The sequence below is a fragment of the Melospiza melodia genome, chromosome 2 (assembly GCF_035770615.1).
Source record: "Melospiza melodia melodia isolate bMelMel2 chromosome 2, bMelMel2.pri, whole genome shotgun sequence".
NCBI classification, from domain to species: domain Eukaryota; kingdom Metazoa; phylum Chordata; class Aves; order Passeriformes; family Passerellidae; genus Melospiza; species Melospiza melodia.
Genome location: NC_086195.1, coordinates 65,436,260 through 65,453,362, shown reverse-complemented (window position 1 = coordinate 65,453,362; position 17,103 = coordinate 65,436,260). Strand labels below are relative to the sequence as shown.

The 17,103-nt window shown below is 47.9% G+C and overlaps 1 protein-coding gene across 1 annotated transcript; it reads right to left on the bottom strand.

Moving 5' to 3' along the window:
- Window positions 1–3,561: 3,561 nt before the first annotated feature.
- Window positions 3,562–14,376, bottom strand: LOC134414292 (solute carrier family 2, facilitated glucose transporter member 3). The gene is made up of 10 exons (XM_063148645.1): window positions 14,248–14,376; window positions 11,251–11,346; window positions 9,870–10,030; window positions 9,343–9,583; window positions 9,027–9,189; window positions 8,200–8,387; window positions 7,722–7,826; window positions 7,197–7,298; window positions 6,772–6,975; window positions 3,562–6,265 (listed from the first exon to the last, which is right to left on the bottom strand). Exons 1-10 carry the CDS (start codon window positions 14,260–14,262, stop codon window positions 6,089–6,091), a joined length of 1,452 nt encoding a protein of 483 aa, XP_063004715.1. The 5' UTR covers window positions 14,263–14,376; the 3' UTR covers window positions 3,562–6,088.
- Between the last annotated feature and the right edge of the window lie 2,727 nt (window positions 14,377–17,103).

Below are 17,103 nucleotides of genomic sequence, written 5' to 3'. Positions count from 1 at the left end.
CCACCTTTCAAGCAAGCAGAACACAATCTTTGTGGACCAAGAGGTGAGGTCGTACTGCAAAGAACACTGTGACTCTGACATAGCTGTTTGTTTCAGCTGCAAAAATACTTCTGTACACATGGTGGAGGTGACACCTCTATTTCTCTTTCCCTGAAGAACCCATGACCTCTTCCCTGTGATTCACAAGCTTCTGGAGTACTATTGGGCTTCATTTTATTTTGCGTGCAGGTCAAGGGCCCACACCTTGGTTGTCTTCAGTCTTTCACTTCCTCAGTATCTCACCTGCTTCTTTTAAAGTTCATATTCCTCTCTTTTAGATCCTGTTCCACCTTTTCATACTTATAAACATCTTATCTTCCTTCCACATCTTGGGTAATTTTAAGATTTTTTTTTTTCCCTCATTCTCCTGCTACATGGCTGTGTCCATGTCCCTTCACACCTTCACCACTGCTCCTAGGTTTCATCCTCTCCTGGTTCTGCATCCTTAGGCCTTTCTCAGTGGAAAATTATTCTGGTGGCTTTCCTCTAAACCTTGAGGACTCTTTAGGTCATACACTGGACTCAAAGCAGAGTTAGTATCTTAAGACTTTCACTGTGGGTTTTGATCCATACCAGAGAGGAGAGCACTTTGCAAGAAATAAGCAGAGCAAAGGGGAGAAAAAGCTAGTCCAGACCTCAAAGAATTTAATGTAACAAGATAATATGCAGTCTGAGTGACAGAGCACTTGGTGACGGGAATATAAAGGAAGCAATAAACATCTGAGTTTGTTTGTGTTGGAGAATCAAATTTGTTAATGGAAGGCAAATTCGTTCATGATGGAAAAGACTAAAAAACAGGATGAAACAGAGACCAGAGATGGAAAAGCAGGATACTGTTCGATCAGGTTGATCTAGTTGTAGCTTAGTTTTAACGTGGATGACCAGTTGCTAGTTCAGAACAGGATCTGCAGTGGTCCCACAATGCATGTCACAGTGACAGGTGCACCAGTATGACTGCCTTACACAAATCCATGTGACCTCTTGCTAAACAGAAAATGGTTGTGCAACATAAGCAGAAAACAGACTTAGCAGGTCAGTCATGTGTCTGTCAGGCCTGCTGAAACTTATGGAAAAGGAAGAGACAGTTCTTGTAAACACTGTGTAATTTAGTGAGGTATAGCATTGAAACAAGATATATCACAGCAAGTTAATTGTTTTTAAAAGTTACAGCCTGCCTCCACCAGAAATGGAATACGTTCAAGTAACACCAATTAAATTGTCATAGCAATATAAATTTTAGGAGGCAAAATCATATTCTCTTCTTGTCTGACAGCCTGAGTGCTGCCTTTTCCCAGCAGCATATTATGAAGACAACTGTCTCTCTTGTCTGGTAACTCACATTGTAAAGACAGAACCAGGCTAAGTGACAGACCAGACCCCAGGTTTTCCAGCAAGCATCCCACATGTCTTCAAAGAGTCCTTCTGAAAGTGAAGAAAATGTTAGAATTGTGTCCTTGGTCTGATCTGCAGGAAGTCTGGAAAAAAAAGCCAGAGACGTAAATTTTCTGTGCAACAAAACGTGCATTTGATTTACCTGCTGGCAGGACCTTGCTCACAATGTGTGCAGTGGGAAAAAATGTTGTGGTGAGTCACTTGATGCTGCTCCACTGTGGCCCATCACAATGACATTGGCAGTGTGTCCACACCTTCTTTCCTCTCAAATGAAAGCAGTGATGGCACAGTCCCCCACCAAACTGGCAAATGTTCCTTCTTGAAGTAACCCTCAAAGAAGGGGTTAGTGACTTTGCTCAGAGGTAAGACTGCAGTCTCCTGCCTGTGCTCTCACCCAGACACCTTCCCAAGGGACAAGCTGCCCCATATCTCCCCAGCTACTGAGGTGTCTAAAATGTGTCCTCTTTTCAGAACAGAAAATCAAATTAAAAGATTTTTGCACTGGACATGGAGCAGGGAAATGTGCCTCCAATAAAATGTTATTTGCTGGAGGCTTTTTTCCCATATTTCTTCTCACAGAAATAAACTGCTGTTCTTGGCTGGTATGCAAAGACATTAATCAGAAATAACACAGGCAGAAAGCAACAGATGTTGGCAGTGATGCTGTGACACTTTATTGTGCTCCAGCCTGTAAAACAGCACTGAAACCTTTGACATGGCTGATGTCACTTGAGACCCTGGGGGTTCTTCTCCAATCCATTCAGCATCAGTTTCATTCCAAGAACTTGCCAATGATTAATTTCTGTGGGGTATTGTGGTGGCCACAAGTACTGCCTACATGCACACTTGGATGGGATGAACACTTCCAGCTGAAAACAGCCCATCCTCAAACCATTCAATTGCATTCAAAGCATTTAATTGGAAATAGGTTTTCCATTTGAAGCTTCCTTACAATTTTAAGAAGCAGATCTAAACCAAAGCCTTGTTCCCTAACCCAAATTTTATCACAAATGCTACACAAAAGATTAATTTAGTGCTCAGTGAATCACGTGCTTTGGCCACAAGTGATTTTGTTCTCTGCATCCACTTTGACAAAGAAGACCGAAATGTTAAGAGTTAAGTTTGAGCTGGATATGCTTATGAGTTTGGATGGCTGGGCTTTATTTTTGTAGTTGAGCTAGAATTGAAAAACAATCCTAGACAGATTAGCCCAGGGCACTCCCCAGCTCCAAGGCTGGTTGCATACCAAGCTTAGCACAACACAGGCGCGAGCTGGGAGCACGCAGCAGCCAGCAACAGCAGCTTTCAGAAAGGCTTCATGGGATCCCTGCTCTGCTGAGCTTTTCCAGACTTTACATTGCTCCCTACCTTCTCCTTGTTTTAGGCTTTGAGCAGCCTGCTGACTCTGGAGTTATATTAGCCATATTCCTGCTCTAAGGTACTCTGGAATCTGCCATCTTTTCCTTCCTTTCACTTAAGCCCATCCTCTTCTCCTGAAGGATATTCTGTTCACATAATTTTTGAGAGCAGCCCAAAGACCTGAGAGTAGCCCAAGGAATGCTGCAGGCCCTGAGCTACAGGATCAGCTCCTGAAGCAGTGGGTTTTTTTTCTCCATCCCTCTGCTCCTTTCCACTATTCACTGCTGAGTGTACAGTGGCACAATCTCACAGGAGGACATGAAGGTCACACCCCAAACAGAGGGAGGAAAGCAGCTACAGGGGAAAGGGGTCCTTCTTCTCCCTCCTGGCAGAGAAGGTGAGGAGTGCAGTGGGAACAGAGCAGGGGCAGAAGCCTCACCTTCTTTAGCTCTGGGCAAGATTCATATCCTGCAGCCACTTCTCCTCTCCCTTCCTGTTACATTGGAAAAGTATTTGCACATAAACAAAAAGGATTTGGGCAAACAAGAAGCAGAGAAGCACATCTTTAGTTTAAAAATTGCTAAGAAATGGTAGTAAGGGAATGATAGGTGATTTGCATAGAAGCTGAGAGAAATTATCACTTCCAGTGATAAAACAGTAACTCCAGAGTGCCTAGCAACCCAGAAAGGTTGCAGCGTAGATGCTGGTGATATTTCAGGATGCAGTCCCAGGCTTTGATAAAAGAATAAGAGAAGACCTACAAGATAAAGGTAAAATCCGAATCAGGTATTTATTTCATATTTTTTATTTCAAAACCAGGAAACAACCACATTAATAAGCATATAAAATCCATCAGAAATATTCACAATGCCATTACAGAAAAAGAAATTAAGAAAAATAGGCCTACACATTTCGGTCCAAGCCAACACACATCTGATGCAAAGTATGGAATGCTCTTATGCACAGCTGTGTGGGGAATTTCCTAACATACAGAGACCCATACAGAAATATCATGTCTGGATGTGCTGGAGGGCCAAAGGAAGGGCACAGAAATCTATGTAACTGAGCCAAATATCAAAACTGGGAGAGACATCTTATGTAATACTTCTGTGAATAAATATCTGGAATGTAAGCCTCAATAAAAAGCTTGGGAAAACTGGATGTAATATGATTACATTGTGCAAAGCTGGGGCATTTCAAATTAATTCATAGGGAGCATTTAACAGCAGCAAATTTAACTGATCTTTGCAACTGTTTCTCATTAGGGAAGGTAGAAATGTCATCACTAGTTACTAAAAATGTCAGACAGACCCCCCAGAATATACATCAATGGGAATTTCTCTAACCTGCTCTGAAGCACTATGTTGGCAAGAAAGCTTGGGCTATCCATGCTGCAAAAGTCTTGCTGTCATTCCAACCTTTCTTCCTTTTACCACCTCAAAACCTGTGGGCCTAATTCTTTTCTAGGATATCCAGTGATGAATTCCTGCAGGTCGACCCAAGTCTGACCACATTCAAAAACTGCAGCTTGATCTCAGAAAAACAGGAGAGTAAACTGGACCTACCTCTGTGCTACCTTTAGATATTTTGTGCAGGTCTGGACAGGCACGGGCCTGGAGCCTGTCACAGAACACTGCAGGGATTAAAGCTGCCCCTCCTTGACTGCAAGTGTACCCTAGGCACTACTTTTTGCCTGCCTGAGCTAGCTTGGCAGCAAGGGTGAGGAACACAAACTCAATTGTCCATGGAATGACAAGCAAGGAGACCAACATTTACTGATGAACAATTACTGCCTGCCACATCTCTTAGAACAGAGGCACTATAACAGAGCTGTACACATCTACAAAGCACACTGGTGAGCACCACAACATCATGCAGACCTTCCAGAGAGGATATATGGGGCAAAAAACACCTGGCCTTCAACCAAGCAGGGGACTGCGCACTACAGACCTTTCACACTGCTAAACCAGCAAATTCCAGTAGCTCTGGTGTCTAGTCCTGCATCTCTACTCTCATGAACTAACATGTACCACAACTGACCATGCCTGTGTCCAGGAGGGTCATGCTACATGACCCTCTGTAATATTTATAGGAACAACTGCTAAGAAAATACAGCTATGAAAAATAATCTTTACCCTTGCGCTCCTTTAAATGACAATCTGCAAGTTTCAGAACTTATGATGTACTAGACTATAACAGAGAAGCCAAAAAGAAATAAAATTAAGAGAAGGCAGGAAAAACTACCTTCTGGTTTGCAATCACCACCCTCGGTCATCCATAGAATGCTTAAAACCATGTGTGAAAACATAATCCAACAAAACCCATTTTAAGATGCAATATCACACTCTCATCAACACTTGAGAACAATTATTTAAAACAGCCACCAAAAATCCCTAATAACAGAGATTTTAGTGCAGAAACATACCTCTTCTCACAAGTACAGAACTCCTCGAATTTCTTTCCAGAGGGCACAAATAACTTCAAGGTGATGTGCATAATTGGCTCTGCTGTACATACCACCTAAAATGCTCAACCTCCTTTTAGTACATTTCTCCTTTACAGTCTTATTGCACCTCAAGTCTACAGCATCTTTTGTTAGAATAGCTATTTCTCTTAAACCTCTCTGATTTCTTTATCTGTACATTTTTGTACACCATTAAAAAAATAAATATTTACAAAGTGACATACAAATAAATAAACTGAAGTAAAGTATGCTTTCAGTCTGTCTATACAAAAAATAAAAGAGCAGGAAAAAATATGCATGTGACTTGGTCCCCTTTTTCCTGAGGCTAAAAAGAGTGCACACTGGATAGGAAAAAGCACGATGGCTTTTTGGTAAGCTTGCTAAATTCCAGTGTAACACCATACACACACACAGAGTAGACTCAAAGGGCTGGGGACTTGTTTAGCGGGTCACTTCAACTCACTACAAAAATAGTATATAGGGTCAAATACATAAAGGTCACTGTGTGCATAAGTATGTTAACCCCAAATGGCAATTTTATGTGAGAAAAGTAAAAATATTGCCAGCTCTTCTCTGTTCTCCTGGTGTTTGTGGCAGGAAAGATGAGATTATTTTTGCAAGGACCAGGTGCTTTCCAGTATGGCAGATCACCCATATCAGAATTGCTTAATGCTGGCAAGCCTGGCAGAATGGGCGAGCATGTGGGTGAAAAGAAGAATATAGCAGCAATTGAGGAGGGGAAAAACGTCCCAGTTCTCATGGTTTTCTTTGCTCATTCCTTTAATGACTCTTTAAGCATGAAAGAGTTAAAGAATGGGTGCATCATCGTGGCTCTTAGGCAGCTTTGTTCATCTCCATCTTCTGGGGTGAGCCGGTTCCTCGTCCTTCAAAGACTCTGGAGATCTCTTCAAAAGTCCTGCCCTTGGTCTCTGGCACTTTGAAGAAGGTGAAGACAAAGAAGATGACCAGAAAAACAAGGAAGATGAGGAAGACATAGGAGCCACATAGTTTCTGCAGGGAGAACACACACAAGATTTTTTTTCATATTACACGTAAGGTCATTTGCTGTTGAGAGGTTAAAATTCCAACACCTTTCTCCAACAGTGCCCTTACTGACTTTTTCCTCACCACAGCATTTTAAAAATTGAAATCACATTCCTATGGGCTTCTAGAAGTCTTTAATCTTCCTGAGGGTGACCAAAATTGATGCATTTAAAGCAAAAGCAATGATGTGCTAAGATGGCTCCTGCAAATATTTGTAAGCTGCAACCAGTTAAAACAGCAGAATATAAGGTGAACAACAGCCTCCAGTAACAATCATAACACTGACTCAGAGACCTCTGGAAGACTCACCAGCCCTCTTCCCAAAGCCGGGACAATTTCTAGGAGAGGCTAAGCTATTAAAGGTCATATATAGTCACGTGCCAAACTCTTCAATGACACAGATTCTACTGCTTTTCTGGACACCTCTTCCAATGGTGCAGTGCTTTCACACTGCTTCATAAACCAGGACTTACCTCGGCATAGGGGAAGAGCATTCCCACCAAGAAATTGGAGGTCCAGTTGGAACAACCAGCCACTGCCACAGCTGCAGGTCGTGGGCCCTGGCTGAAGAGTTCTGCCACAATGAACCACGGGATAGGGCCAGGGCCAATCTCAAAAAGAGCCACAAAGCCAAAAGTGGCAACAATGCTGATGTATCTGATCCAGTCCACGACATCCTGCAAGGGAACAAAGTATGATCAGCACAACCTCATCTCTAGCATCACAAGTTTCTCAGCTGCACTGCGAACACTGTAGCAGTTCCCAGAGTTATAAAATTGCTCTTTCCATTGCACACTTGGCTCTACCTGCCTACAGGGCAGTATTGCAGAGAAAAGCAGATGTGTTTTCTTATAGGTTCCTGCTGGGGTCAGCCTGGACAATAACACCCATCACTCACCTTCAGAGCCAAAGCCACAGTCATAATAGCAGCACACACAGCCATGCCACCCAAACCAGCTAAATGGAGGGTCCGGCGGCCAGCACGCTCCACCAGGAACAGCTGGAAAGGAGAAGGCAGAAGGAAAAAATGTCCATTACTTTGGCAGAAAAGCAGGACCAACCTCCTCACTCAGTATCTCCTGCATCTTTTCCTTATCTGCCCATAAACCTCAGAGACCATGATGATCTCAGTGCCCATCACCAGGCTGCTCCATTGTCAGCACAAGTTCTTCCACTCTGGTTCTTGCTGCTGCTCCCTCTCATCACTCTTTTCCCCACGTGCTCTCCTTTTCTACATTCTCTTTCATCTAAGATAACAACATCTCTTTCTGCCCGTCTCTCCTCCCACCACGCCTTTGATGCATACTGGTCTTTGCTCCCACAGGTCAGTGCACAGCCCAGTGCTTTGCCACCACCTGGCTCCTTGTCTGTAGTGCCACCAGCCAGGGACACACCCAGGCAGACACAGCCCTGTCCCACTCACCGACACCACAGTGAAGACTGTGTTCACCACACCGGCTCCAATGGTGGCATAGACAGGCTGTGTGATACCAGCTCGTTCAAAAATCCCCGTGGAATAGTAGAATACCTTGCAAGAGAAGAGAAAGTTGGACAGAGTCACGATTCCATGTTTGAGAGCATGTCCCTCATCCTATGCCTACCACCTTGCACTCCCATCAGGGAGTTTCTAAGCAGCACTCCACACTATAAAACAGCATGCTTCCAGTCAAGGTTCACTCACTTGGTGCAAGGCTGCAGTGCCTCACCAGGGTGCACGTGGGCAAAGTGAAAGTCACAATATCCACTTTCCATCTCAGCATCTTTGCCAAATGACAAAACAGTGACCTCCATTCAAGGCAAAAAGATGTTTTGGGACTTGGAGTTCTCTCCACACCAGTAGCAAGTGCAAGTTTAGCCAGAGATAAGGGAGGCCCAGAAGATGGGACAGCAAGATAACTCACAGCATTGATGCCTGAGAGCTGCTGGGAGAGCTGCAGCATGATGGCAATGATAATGGCTTGACGGTAGTTTGGAGAACGGAAGAGCTCAGGCACAGTTACTTTCTTTTCCTGGGACATTTTAGCACTTTCTTCTTTCATTTCCTCGATGTCTTGAGATACATCTCGATCGCCACGGAGCTTCTGGAGAACTGGAGGGAAGAATCCAAAGACACCAGGCATGAGATACACATCTACCGGCCAGGGCAGGTGTGTGTCCCATCCTGCTGCTGCAGGGAGGGCACAGGAGGAAGACTCAACACCCCCAGCTGGTGTTGAGGCCTGCTGCATGGAAAGGCCAAGCTTCTACTGCCAGCCTTGCTCTTCTTTTCAACCCAGAGGTCAGGGTGCTGTGAACAGCACAGAAACTAGGCCCAGGTCCTGCTCATGTTTACTGATCTCCAAGCTTATGTTTGATCCTGAATTTCTGTTCAGACTCTTGCTAGAGCTGACCCCAGCCCTCCAAGCTCCTGTTAAATGCCAGCCTACTTCCTGCCTTTCAGGAGGAGTTGGGAGAGTGGCAGCAGCAGCTGGTCCTGCTACATCCCACCAGGCTAGGTGCCACTCCTCACATCTTGATCCCACCTGCAGCCTCTGTTGGCATGCCAGGTTTTTCATGCTTCCTGGCACTGGTGCAACCTAAAGGATGGGAAGGTAGGCCAGGTCTGATGCCCTCCGGCAGTCACACCCTAATTCACCACAGGCACCAGGATCAGTCCTGGCCTCCCACTCAAGCTCAGTGCAGGCTGGGAGCCAGAACACTGCCCTGCCCCTTTGAGATGAGTTCTTACCTGCTTGGGCTTTCTCCTCCTCCATCTTGTTGATCAATAGGAAGCGGGGGCTTTCAGGGCAGAACAGAAGACCAATACACTGAATGATTGCTGGGAGGATTGTGAAGCCCAAAAGCATTGGCCAAAGACCTTCAGTGCCCATGATCGCCTCCAGTCCAAAGATCTACACCAAGGACAGAAGAGAAATAAGAGTGACTTCAAACACTTCAATTCCTCACCCCCACCCCAGTGCGACAGGATCCACACTCTGCCCCTGATGGCAAGTAAAGCCCTCCTCACCCCACGTGAGGGCAGGATCAGGTTGTGCCAGGCCTACCTGAGCCACCAGGATGCCCACAACAATGCCCAGCTGGTTGAGGGTGCCGAAGGCTCCACGGAGACTGGTGGGCGACACTTCGCTGATGTACATGGGCACAAAGCCGGTGCACAGGCCACAGAAGGTGCCGATGACAAAGCGGCCAATGATGAACATCTCCACCGATCCTGCTGCCTTAGAGAAGGCCATGAGAAGGCCACCAGCAAAGGCCAAGACATTGACAAGCAGCATGGAGTTCCTCCTGCCAGGGTAAAGATGTCAAGATTGAACTTAAACTGGCAATACAGCAGGAAAATCATCAGGAGAGGGGTAAATGTAAACCCGCCCGTGATCGCCCATCTCAGGGGTGGGAACAGAATGGAGTAATTCTCATTCAGATCCTGCCTTGGCCTGCAATCCTTTTTGCAGCCCACACATTCTTGCCTTCTCCCCACACATCTCTCCCCACCTCGGCCCTCTTCCTCCCACCACTCCTTTGTAAAGGGAAAATTTCTCCAAACGCTTGCATCCCCCGCTTCCCAGCTTACCTGCCAAATCTGTTTACAAAGAGACTGACTGAGAATGAGCCAATCATTCCTCCTACTGAGAAGATGGCCACAGAAAGTGACCACAGGGAGGTGAGTAGTTCTTGGGAGGCCGCCGACCCGCTCCTTTCTGACAGGGTTCTGTTGAAAAAGCCCCGGATGATCTGCAAGAGGAGTCAGGTAGCAAGAATTACAATCCAGAGGGGGGCATTTTACACGTGGGAGAGGGGAGACTGCCTTCCTTCTGCTTCCTGCTACCATGAGAGAGACCCAGCAAGGCAGCAACAAGTGATACAAGGGAACGACAAGGGCACAGAAGTAGCTCAGTATGATGAGGGACAGTGCTTCACTGAGTGGAGGGGCAGGCAGGGTAGCCGCAGGACAGCAGTGTTTATTAATGAGAACAGGCTTATCTTCTGAATATTTCAGATGAGTCACTGGTGGTTCTTGGGAGTTGGGAATGAAAGGGAACAAGAAAACATGACCAGTGAGTGGATGGGAACATTTCCGGCAATACCAAAACATCGACAGCAGGGATGGGATTTCTGGTATAGAAATAGCTGGAGACACACAAGGCTTCACTGAAGTAAGCCTGAAAAATTGTTTATTTCTTACATAATGCTGTCTCAGAGGGGATGTGACAGGGCCACCTTGCTGATTTCCCAAGGCATCCTCCTAGCTGGTGAGGTAAATTCTGGCATGGGCAGGGGGGATGGAGTGTGTGCCCCAGCAGATGGCAGCAGGACATTAACTAGGGAGGACTGACCCCATCCCCCATCCCGTGGTGAACGTCTCTTCCCGGAGAGAGGGTGGATGTGGTATTCGTGACTCAGTTCTTGACAGAGGAACCATCTTAAAGTTACACAAAAAGCACATCTCATTTTCTTCACCTCTTAGCCTACAGTCATGGGATGATTTGGTCAAATGTCCAAGTCACAACCCTTTTACAAGCACTGAATCTATACTTAACACAAGGAATGAATAAACAAGTAAAATAAACTTGAAATAAACTAAATTAGGGCAGCTGTAATTCCTACCAACCTTTAACTGTTTTCTGCACACTGCTCTCTACATTCCTTCTGCCGTGGTTGGTTTATTCTGACTCAAAACTGAGGCAGCTCACATTCCTCCACACACCACATATGGCAGATGGAACCCTCCTGCCCTTCCTGTGCCTCTAATTAAGAGAATTAACCCCTCTGTTTGCTCTCCGCCCTCCCCAAAACTTTGCTCTTCCTGTTCAATATTGTATTTGAACGGGGGTTTTAATACCTTACTGACTTCATAAACCAAAACCAAATTACTTGGGAGACAGTCCCTCTCCTTTCTACACCACTGTGGTCCCATCAGCAACTCACCCATCCCACCTCCCCCTTCCTCTCACCTTCTCAGGGGCATTGATGACACCGGTGTTGTATCCAAATTGGAGGGATCCGATGGCAGCAATGGAAACCGCATAGATGAGAGGGGCTGTGAGTTTCTGTGGCAAGAGAGGGAACAATTATTTAGTTAATTTGGCTTTCTACACAACTTGAGCTTCTCTTCAGCATAAAGAGCAGCTGCAGCTCAGAGGTGGCTCCGTGCAAGTGCTCTGAGGGCAGGGAATGGGCTTTTATCCAGCGAGGGTGAGTACCAGTTGCATCCCTCGGATCCCCCTCCCTAGAAAGGGAGATGCAACTGTACAGCATGAAAAGTTCTGCGGCTACAAGTAGGAGGGATTGTCAGGGCCTCCCCTTTGTTATCTCCTGACCTTCAGCAACTATTCTCAGCTCATCAGTAACAAATACACTGCCTGCATTAGTGGCTGTTATTTTGGGTTGATCTGCTTTACAGCAGCTTTTGCTGATCTCTGGCATGTCATGAAAGAAAGGTCTAACTCTTCCCTGAGCCAGCTGACAAGTTCCCATAAATTGAGTCTCGGATCTGGCCACGAGCTACACTGGCAGTCACTCACAACAGTTACAACACGCACTCTCTTCGGCAACAAGCTTGTTTTTCCCAGGCTAGGGCTTCCCATCCCTGCCCCAGGGCACTGGCACAGCGGCTGCATCAAGAGGTGGCAGCAGTTGCTACCGAGCTCCCCGTCCATTTTTCTTTAAGCTGTGGCAATAGTTGGTATCTTACATGAAGCACACTCCCTGAAGTTTCAGCGTACCTGAATCTCTAGTAAATTAAAATAAAAACTGCTGAGCCCTTAGACCCATAGGGAAAGTTGAGGGACCAACCTCAGAAGTCCCACAGAGAAATTGAAGTGTCAGCAAAAAGCATCTGACATTTTATTCATTTTTAAAGCTTGTAGCATTTAAGCCAGCTCCGAGTGAGGGAGGTGTGGGGGAGCAGGTGACTCAGGAGTTGGCACTTAGGCAGCCACTGCCTGAGTTGGCACAATTCAGAAAGATTGTGTTCTTTCCCATCTCAGGAGGTTTGGAAGCTTTTCCAAAAATATTAACAGTTCCTTTTCCAAGACTTTCCAATTATTGTACTTAAGCCTGGCAGAGTAAACTACTAGGTGGGGCCCACTGTCACAGCTCCTCCAGTCTCTCACTTTCTAGCTCAGCTCCAGGAGTAGCAGCTCTCAAAACTGCCCAAAGTTTTGGACAATAACCTGTTATACAGTGCTTGTGCCACCTCCACCAATCTTTCAAGCCAAGAGTGTATGTGCTTCTAGCCTGCACAACCCTCAGACACAACCACTTCTGCCTCAATAAACAACATTTGGGGAAAGGACTCTCAGGCACAACTTCCTCCACCGACCTACATCATGTAAATGTCCTCCTGCCCAGGTCAGTGGTGGCGACAAAATGGACACGGGCCAGATGAGCACGGAGGTGCATTCAAACCTGAATGCAGGCCTAGGCAGGCCAGGCATTCTCCCTGGCACCCTGTGACCGCTCCCCTCATTTTTATCTCAAGGAAATTTGGCACAGAACCACAAGGACACAGCTCTTCCAAAGCAACTCGATGCCTGCAAAAAACGCATTATAATATCTAAACAGTTTTGGGACTCCAGGCCAGGTCATCTCTATCCAGCAGGTATGGCGGTATGGCAAAGCTGCAGACAAACCCCAGCTCTCCACATGGCTCACACAGGAGCACCTTCCCTCCAGGACTCTGCTTTGTCATGGCTAGCAGTGACCACAGCTGGCCGTCTCCTTCTGGGTGCTGCAGGGACCACAGGGTCCCTGCTTGGTGGGCACCCCTCACTTACATGACATATAAATGAGCTGCAGGGTTAGTAGTTCTACCCTCTTTCATGCTTCCTCCTCCTGGCTGCTGCCTGCTATTCATCTTCTGCCCAGCCTCCCACCACCTAGACATCACACGGCATGACCCATCCCCTCCAGTGAGCCAGACCGTGATCTAATGTATGGATCATTTGTTAGTGCTGTAAGTGCCTCGCTTCCCAAAAGGCAAACAGGGAGCTCAGAAATAGTACAGCTACACCCACTCGATCTGAAGGCTCAAGGCTGAGGTCTGTGCACCAGCACGGAATTCAAACCACCACCCCTCCCTCCGACCACAGGCGTCGGCAGCATTTGTTTGCAGGAGATGCTCCTCACCAGCTCCCCTCCCTCGCTGCCTCCAACCCCAGAGCTGCACAACTTGTTGAGCCCGGCAGGAGTGGCCTCTCCCCGCTGCTCTGAACGACCTTGACCAGACGCTCTCTTTGCCCCATCCTCTCACACTGCCCCCATCTCCCATCAATATGGCGATGAGACCGCCGGCCCTCTCCAATTCTGGCTGTTCCCGTGTAATTCCCCGGCATCCCGCCCCAGGTTCAGGCGGGTATATGCTGTCTCCTTTAGTACGTTCAAATACACGCAGTCATGAGCTCACTCCGCCGCTGCAGACGAGGAGATGCAGACAAATATCCCCTGCTCTATATGAGAAGAAGGGGAAGGACACGCTCTGCCACCTTCTTGAAATTTTAAAATGCCTTTATAAGTCATACTGCCACCACTCAAAAAAAAAATAAAAAATCTTTAGCATCAATCTCCCGCTTAGCATCCTAAACCCAGGGACCAACCGAGTGCGGCGCCGCCAGCGAAGCAAACCTCGTGACCAATACCCTACAACGCGGACAGCATCGTGTGCATCATCAGGCCACGCGCACGGAACCAAAAATCGATCGCGCAACCTGCGCCAACCTCTCCCGAACCGTGCGGTCCCCATCCTCCATCCCCCATCCCCCCCGGAGACAGAGCCGCCGAAGGGCCGAGCAGCGGCCCCGCCGAGCCCACCGCCGCATCCCTGCCCACGCCGAGCCGCAGGCGAACGCCGGCCGCGACCGCATCCCTCCGCCCGGCAGCCCGGGGAGCCGAGCGGCGGCGGCAGCAGCGGGGAGAAAGAGGGCGAGAGGGATGCGCGACGGCTCGCCTACCTTCTTGGTGTCCATCGTCGGCGGCTCCCGGTGCCCGACTGCCAGCGAACGGCCGCCCGCCGCTGCTAACGGAACCCGCGAGAGGCGGCTGCGGCTGCGCCCGCCCACACCCGAGCCTGCCCGAACCGCCCCGCGCACGCCGCCGCCTGCGCCCGCCGCCGCTTTATGGGCCCGGCCGTGGGAGGGGACACGGAGGGGCGGGGCGGCTGCCCCACGCTGAAACACAGCAATCACGGAGCACCCCCCGAGCTCACGCCCCTCCGTGACGGGAACCTGCGTGCGGGGCGGCCGGGCGGTGATGGAGCGGGCCCGGCGGCCGGGGGGCGGTGATGGAGCGGGCCCGACGGCCGTGGGGCGGTGGCCCCGCGCTACCCGCGCCCCGCAGGGACCGCGCAAGGAGCCGCCACACCTCGGATGCCAGGCGCGAAGCTTTCGCGAATGGCACAAATCGGTTTTTTTTGGGCGGCTTGCACCGATGGCGGCTGCGTGACGTAAAGCGACGTCTTTATTTATGATCTGTTGTATGTAAACATAAATGTCTTTATTATTCGGTCTGTCAGATAAAGCAGCAAGGCGGGCAGTGACGGTGCAGAGGCAGGCGCGCAAACAGCACCGGCAGTAGCATTAAGTCTGCGGGTGCTGCCACCACCTCGCAAAGCTGTGGATGAAGTACACTTCTGGGTAGCTGCGTTTCGGGGATTTTTTTGTTTGTCTGGTTGCCAAAAATATACTTTTCATACGATGCTGGAATCTACAGAGGCGAAGCTGAAGCTGGATCTGGTCCCAGACTTGCCCCTTCCTTACAAGGGCATGTAGTGACAGGATATGGGGGAATGGCTTCAAAATGACAGAGGGCAGGTTTAGATTAGAAAACAGGAAGAAACTCTTTACTGTGAAGGTGGTAGAGTATTGGCAGAGATTTCCCAGAGAAATTGGGGATGCCCCATCCTTGGAAGTCCATAAGGCCAGGTTGGATGTGGCTTCGAGAAAAAAGTGGAAAGTGTCACTACCATTTCAAAGGTCCTCTCCAACTCAAACCATTCAATGAGTCTATAATTCAATCAAACGCTACTGTGCTCCACATTTACTGTCCATCCTTCAGGTCAAACAATTGCCAAACTCTTCCAGAAGAATAATGAAGAGCTGTACTTTGAATCAAGCAAAAGTGCTGCCAAACAGTAAAAGTCTTCACTGAATTAAGAATCTGTCAAGGACTGACTTCAGAAAAAGCAGCAGCTGAGGGCTGGGGGCAAGGACAATGGGAAAAAAGCTGACTTACTTCCCCTGGTTTTTATTGTTAGGAAAAATACCTTGAGACCAGACACCACTTTTGCCATCAAATTCTGGGGAACTGGAACAATCACATTTTAAATTCGATTCTGCTGTTTATTTGGTGTCACCACCTGGCCACACGTAACTAAATTTACAGGTCAAGGCTTTCCTTCACTCATCCTCACAAATACCCGTTTATTTAATGGCATTTATGAGAGTGATGGATAAAGCACCCTCATGGGATGTTTATGTGTTGTATTTATTTGATAAATATCTCATGGGTATTCTGTGTGTTGTTGTTAAAATATTATTTGCTAGCAGAATAAGTGTGTAAGGGCACGGGATGCCTGCACAGTCCTCCTTCCGCAGCTGTGTGACAAGAGCGCCAGCTCACACCCACAGGGGAGCACCGAGGGACAATGGCAGAAGGAGGGCCCCAGCTAACACTCCGTCCCAGCTCCTCCCCGGCCCCTCACAGCAGCCATTAGCACTTCAAAGGTTTCATTTTCATACACCAGGAGGAAAACAGGGACACAATGCCAGGTGAGGACCCGGATTAAGGACACCCTGCCTGGGCCAGCAGCCCAGGAGAGCCATCAGCCCAGGTGTGAAATTCATCACAAAGCCAAAGCTGGAGCACCTTTCAAACTGCGAAAGAGGAGATGCTGTGTACAGGGGCACGGACACCTTACAGGATGTAGGGGAAGAGCATTTTGGGATTGTCGGAGACATACTATGGGATGTTTAGGGGAGGAAACAAAGAGGGGAAAGGGAGAGATATGGAGGAAGAAGGTACACTTGCATGAAAATTCCTTGCTGACCTGCACTTGGTTAGCACGGTTTGCCCTACCTCGCTATTAAATCCTATTCTTAGGGATGAGGTGCTCTCTGTAGGGGTGAGTACCACTGGTGTCTTCTTGTCTCTGAGGGTGAGTCCATGCCAGTTTGGCTCCTGGGGGCACAGGAGTGTCCTGGCCATCCGTGCACACACCTCTGTGTGTGTGTACCAGCAACAGGAGCGGGGCTGCAGCCTTGTGCCAGCACCAGAGAGACTGGTGTCTGTGCTCAGACTGCCTGAGCCCAGCTCCTTGGAAGGATTCACCTTATCATATTTATATGTATGTTCCCCGCTGCTGGAGCTCCCTCCAGCTCCTCCTCTGAGGTCAGTGGTGCTGTTTGTGTAACTGCACCGGTGCTGTTTGTGTAAGTGCACCGTGTGAGTTTATGCATGTGCCTCCAGGAAATACAGGGTCATCCTTGCTCCTGGGAGCAAGGAGCTATGTCAACCTCACCTCTGTCCAGTTTGAGTACATTTTCCTTTTTCCTAGCTTATTTTCCATTTGTTTGCAAGCACAGGAAGCTCCACATTGAATCTGATCACCCATCTGTCCCAAACTGGCATTAGCTCCGGAAATATTAATTTACTTGTTAGTGTGAGAAGTTGGCATATTTGTGGAGGCTTTAAGCATATTCACATTTCAGAGAGACAATCTTTGGACTGCATTCTTCTGAAATGTCCTCATTCATTGTTTATTCTTAACACACATAAGTCTGTTGCAAATGCTGAGCAACCCGAACTTCAAG